At 58.3% G+C, this 5340-nt stretch overlaps 1 protein-coding gene across 2 annotated transcripts; it reads right to left on the bottom strand.

Annotated features, from left to right (window-relative positions):
- Positions 1 to 291: 291 nt before the first annotated feature.
- Positions 292 to 4776, bottom strand: SNRPC (small nuclear ribonucleoprotein polypeptide C). 2 transcript variants are annotated; one of them, XM_051808713.1, is made up of 6 exons: positions 4637 to 4776; positions 4437 to 4479; positions 3975 to 4083; positions 2636 to 2728; positions 1931 to 2035; positions 292 to 654 (listed from the first exon to the last, which is right to left on the bottom strand). In XM_051808713.1, exons 1-6 carry the CDS (start codon positions 4642 to 4644, stop codon positions 530 to 532), a joined length of 483 nt encoding a protein of 160 aa, XP_051664673.1. In that variant the 5' UTR covers positions 4645 to 4776; the 3' UTR covers positions 292 to 529. The 2 variants fall into 2 exon arrangements, with proteins under 2 accessions (XP_051664673.1, XP_051664674.1); XM_051808714.1 differs by having other exon boundaries at positions 2636 to 2725; positions 4637 to 4775.
- Positions 4777 to 5340: the final 564 nt, after the last annotated feature.

Below are 5340 nucleotides of genomic sequence, written 5' to 3' on the forward strand. Positions count from 1 at the left end.
GGCACGGCCCGCCCCCTTCCTCTCGCCCCGCCCCCTTCGGCACGGCCCGCCCCCTTTGGCCCCGCCCCTTTGGCCCCGCCCCCGCCGCGCTCGGGGAAGGGGCGGCCCCGGGACCCCGAACCCCTCCCGGGACCTCCAGGACCCCCTCCCGGGAGATCCAGGGACCACCCCGGGACCACTCCCGTCAGCCCTGAGCCCCCCGCGCCCCCCCCAGACCAGCGCTGCCCCACCACCGCTTCCCACCTACATCCTTCCCCTGGAGAGCGTCCAGAACAAGGCTCAGAGTCCCTATGGAAACAACATCAATGTTTTATTGTTATTTTTACGACTCAGTGGGGGGTAAAATATAACACAACTAAAAAGAACGCCCCAAAAGCCAGACCCCATCCAGCAGTCAGTGCAGGGGGTGTCCATGCTGAGGTGAGGGCAGAGCCCCTGCACACACCCAGCACAAAACCCCAGGGACATGGGTCTGTGGTATTTGCCATGCGGAAGATCCCAATATGAAAAGGCAGCTCCATTTCCACCTTTATCTGTCTGGACGGGTCATTCCCGGCCTGGTTGGCACCATCATGGGTCTGGAGGGGGGTCTCATCATCGGGGGCCCTGGCATCATGGGCATGTGTCCTCCCATGGGTGGCCTCATCCCAGGGGCTGCCGGGGAAAGACAGGACGTTAGAGAACACTGGGAACAGCAATGCCCAGTCACCACAGAACACGGAATGCTTTGCGTTGGAAGGGACCTTTGAGACCTATTTCCAGCCCACTCCACAGGCAGGGGCACCTTCCACTAGCCCAGGTTGCTCCAAGTCCCGTCCAACTTGGCCTTGGACACTTCCAGGGATGGGGCAGCCACAGCTTCTCTGGGCAACCTGTGCCAGGGCCTCCCACCCTCACAGAGAGAAATTCCACACTGTACAGTGGGCAGGTTCTCTCCCCCCATCAAGGAACTTCCAGTCTGGAAACTGCTGCGATGGATTCTGTTCCCTGAAGGAGCTCAGCCATCAGCAGAGGAGGAACCAAGCTCATAGGTTATACACCCACCCTGACAATATTCACTGGTAAATTATTGCCAGTCACGAGAGAGACACGTGAGCTTAATTACTGATCTGGAGAGTTTGTTTGGAGAAAAGTGCTGCAAAAGCCTCCCATGTGCCCACGAACAAGCACCGGGCACCTCTTCCAGCTGGGAAAGAGCACGGCCAGGGAAAAGCATGGGCTTTGCTGCACAGCCCTGAAATAATGCTTTCCATCCCACTTTGCCATTTATTTTCACCAGGCTGCTGAATATTGCAGATTGTGTACTTATCTTGTGCTTTAAAAACACTTACAGAACACTTTCTACCACAAGACAGTAATTGCAAAGACACTTCACTACTCTCAGTGCACATGTGTGTGTTCCTGTAGAGCTGTTCTGGGAAATGCTCCAGTAAGACAACCCCTGAGAATTCTTCAAATGCCAGGAAACTCAGGAGTGGAATGGATCAAACACCTTTTAGTTTGCCTTTACAGTTCTAAAAAAAAAGCTTTTTCAGGCCCATTATTTCTCTAGAACACGTTATCTTGAGACATTTTAAACAGTGAAATTCATTTAGTGCAGAAACGTGCCCCTTGTGCAAAACCTGAGAGCTGCAGACACTGAATTCCTAAAAAATTACTGCTCAGAGCAGAGGAAGAACAGCTACAGCTTCCCAGAGCCATAATTTCAGCTGTGCAGGGAGGGCTGGTGACTCTCAGGCAGGAGTAAGGGGGCTTTAATGAGTGGTTGTAAGACTGTTGTATGCAGGGGGGTAACAGTGACAGAGGTGTGAGCAGAGTGTGCCCCCAGCCCAGCCCAGCCTTGCTCCCCACAGCTCAGTCACCAGTGGGTCAGGACACATCCCTGAGACCCCCCCAGCACCCCGACAGAGTCACCCCATCCCAGACTCACCGGGTCCGACTGGCATCATTCCCGGGGGGGGTGGGCCCATCATTGGCATCATCGGGGGCCCCCCCATGTGTGGGGCCGGCATCATCCCAGGCCGGGGGGGGCCAGCTGGACACAGAGACAGTTACACACTGCAAGCAGCCAGCACCCTCAGGCAATGCAGTTATTCACTCTCATGGCACATGGCAGTAACTAAGGCCTTGGTGGCTTTACATCTGCCTCCCTCACTCCCAGCCCCGATTCCAGGTGCCAGGTGACCCAGAAGAGGAATATGCTGGTTGCGAACTCCAGCTGTGCACACCCAGTGCAGGGAACTGCCACTCCCAATAGCAGGACTTGGGGCTGGAGGTCTCTTGGCCCTTTGCCAGCTCAAGTGCAAAAGGTTATCAAAATTATTCTATTTAAAAAACCCAACCCAAACCCACACACCACTGGTAGTTCTGATGAGCTGCCTGCACGGGAGCCCCCACAGATGGAGGGGCTCTCCCTGCTACTGACAGTCTGAGCATCCCTGAAATCAGACACACCGAGGACTGGGGTGCTGCTGGACTGCCCCCACACAGAACTCCCCCACACTTCGGTACCATGAGCTCAAAATGTCTTGACTTGTTTTCAAGCTCAAAGGACTTTTCTTTCCAAGTCGAGGCCACAAGGCACACACCCCAGGAGGGCCATGGTCTCAGTCCCAAAGTGCCAAGTGAGACTTACGGATGCTGGGAGGAGGTGGGATCATGGCTCCGGCCGGAGGTGGTGCCGAGAACGGCGTCGGTGGGATTTTCCCTTGCTGGAATGCAGCCGCTACATTGGGGGGGAAAAGAAAAAAAAAAAAAAGGAAAGAAAGAATCCCAGGGAAAAAAAAACCAGTTACTAGGCCGAGGAAGCGCCGGGGGACTCGTCCGTTCATGCCCCGCGGAGAGAACATCGCGTCATGCAGCCGACTCCGGACACGTCCCTGCGGGCGGGAGCACCTGGCACTCCTGGAGACAATCACTGTTACACGGGACCAGGGGCTGTGTCACACCCCCACGGCACCCAGGCGGGGACAGGAACACCACACACACGGCGGGATCCGCAGCACTCCACCGGGACATGCTGTGCTGGAATGGCAACGGGGCAAGGGCTGGGAGGGACAGGGAGCAGGGAACGGGGGGAAGGCAAGGGCACAAATTCAAAAGGCTGGAGTCGAGTAGGAGGAAGGCGAAAGATGGGAAGGTTGGAAGCATCACAAGGGAAATGGGCAAAAGGAAACGGAATGAGGGTGCGTCGGGGGAAGCCCAGATGGGAGGTTTTAGGAATAGGCTCTTCCACCAGAGGGTGGTGGGACACTGGAACACTCCCCTGGGAAGTGGGCACGGCTCTGGGCCTGCCAGAGCTCAAGAAGCATCTGAGTGATGCTCTGGGTCACAGGGCTTAGTCTTAGGCAGTCCTGCACAGACCTAGGAGTGGGGGCAGTGACCCAAAGGGTCCTTTCCAACTGAAAATATCCTGTGATCCAAGGAGAGCTGCCACAAAGTCTGGTGTTTGTATTGCTTTCTCAGAGAGAAGAACCATTCCTCAGAAGAAAGCAAGGGGAAAAGGGCCCCAGGAACTGACACAGAACACACTTACACGCTTCAGTCAAGGCTTTAAGAGCAAGGGAAAAATATCCCTTGGGAACTGAGGGTGAGCAATCACAGTGTGTGAAAAACACAACAACGCAGACGTTTTAACATCTGCTTTCCTATCTTTTGGAATTCCTGTTCGTGCTCTTCACACAAACGTGTCACTACCAGGGAGCACAAGTGGTTGTGTGACCCTGTGGGACACCACCAGACACAGAGACACTGCCCCCAGCCTGGGCAGGGAACCTCAGCTGCTGGGGGGTGGGCAGAGCCCTCAGGCTCCCTGGGGCAGCCCACTCTCTGAAGAGCTCAAGATCAAAACTCTAAGTGAAGTTTTCACTCCTGACTTCCCCAGGGCAGTGAGAACGAGTTGAGGTGGGAGCAGGGAAGAGCAGTCAGAGGAGAGGCAGGGGAGGGCAGGGGTGTCACGGAAGGATTGGCCTTACTTGTTTTGTCAATCAGGCTCTGGGCCTGCTCCTCCATCCATTTCTGGTAATAGTCCTTCACGTTCTCCTTGTGCTTCCGGCCACTGCAGTGGGTTTTCCTCACGGAGGGCTGGGAAACATCACAGAAACCTAGAGATTACTGAGGACTCGGTCTGATTTTAAACACAGGCAATTCAGCAGCACAAAGCAGCTTGGTTTGTGCCCAGTCAGCGGACGGGAGATGCGCAAAACCTTTGTGTGATAAGTGCTGACCCCCCAGTTTAAGCAGAAGGTGCCCCAAGGGCCCCCCAGCTGCCTTCCCCGGACCCCCGCGGGCATTGGAGCATCACTGCCCCGCCGGGAGGGCCGGGAACACGGCACGGCCTCTTCTGGCTGGAACCAGGAGATAATAAGTGACATCACTTATGTCATGAGCCGCGGTCTTAGCCCGAATAAGTTTATTTTGATGTTCTTGGTACTCACCGAGTCATGGGTGAGGTACGTGTCGCAGTAATCGCAGTAAAACCTGAATAGGGAAAAGCGGGTTACTGAGAGCCCTCCCTTGCGCTGTGAGCCCCGGATCGGCCCCGCGTGGCTGGGGTGGGCTGGGCTGGGCCGGGCCGAGCCGGGCTCGGTCTGCCCGGTCTCCCCGGCCCCGGTCCCCCCGTTCCCCCCGCTCTCACTTGGGCATGATGCTCCCGCCGCCGCCAGACGGACGTGACGCACACACGCACTGACGCAATCACACAGCGCCTCCGCTTGTCCCCCGCCGGCCGCCGTAGGGCCCGGAGGGGACGGTGGGCAGGCCCCGCCCTTGGTCACGCCACCGCTCCCCGCCCAGGGGCCCGGCACCGCCCGCACCGCCCCTGTGTACAGCGCACGGGGTTCGCTGCTGCCCGCGGCGCTGCCTGGACAGAGCTGGCCCCTCCGTGTTCTCCTCACGGGAAACACCCCCTGCCCCGGATCACGAAGCGGCCTCGCGCGGCCGAAAACTACGGGAAAAGCGTCATTTTGTGGAGGAAAAAAACACCAAGCGATTTCCCGGCGGGCCTTGCGCAGCCTGTTTTGCATGGCGACGCGTGACGTCACCGCAATAATTTGCATACGTAATCCCGCGGGCCGCGCCGCCGCCATATATGGAAGGCAGCGCGCGGCGGGGGGTGGGGCCGCCCGCCGGTGACGCAGCACCCCAGCGCGGAACCCGCGCGTCATGCCCGGACGTCATTTGCATACTAGGCCTCCGCCCCCTCGTCCTTGCCGCGCTCCCTGCCTTGTCCGCGGGCGCGTGGCCCCGCCCCCCCTCGCGCGCGCGGTGACGTCAGCGCGGCGGTGACGCTTCGGCGCCGCGCGAGGCGGGGCGGGGCGGCGCAGGCGCAGAGCGCGGACG

The sequence above is a fragment of the Manacus candei genome, unplaced genomic scaffold, assembly GCF_025592945.1.
Source record: "Manacus candei isolate 608988 ecotype Guabito, Panama unplaced genomic scaffold, ASM2559294v1 h1tg000073l, whole genome shotgun sequence".
NCBI lineage: Eukaryota > Metazoa > Chordata > Aves > Passeriformes > Pipridae > Manacus > Manacus candei.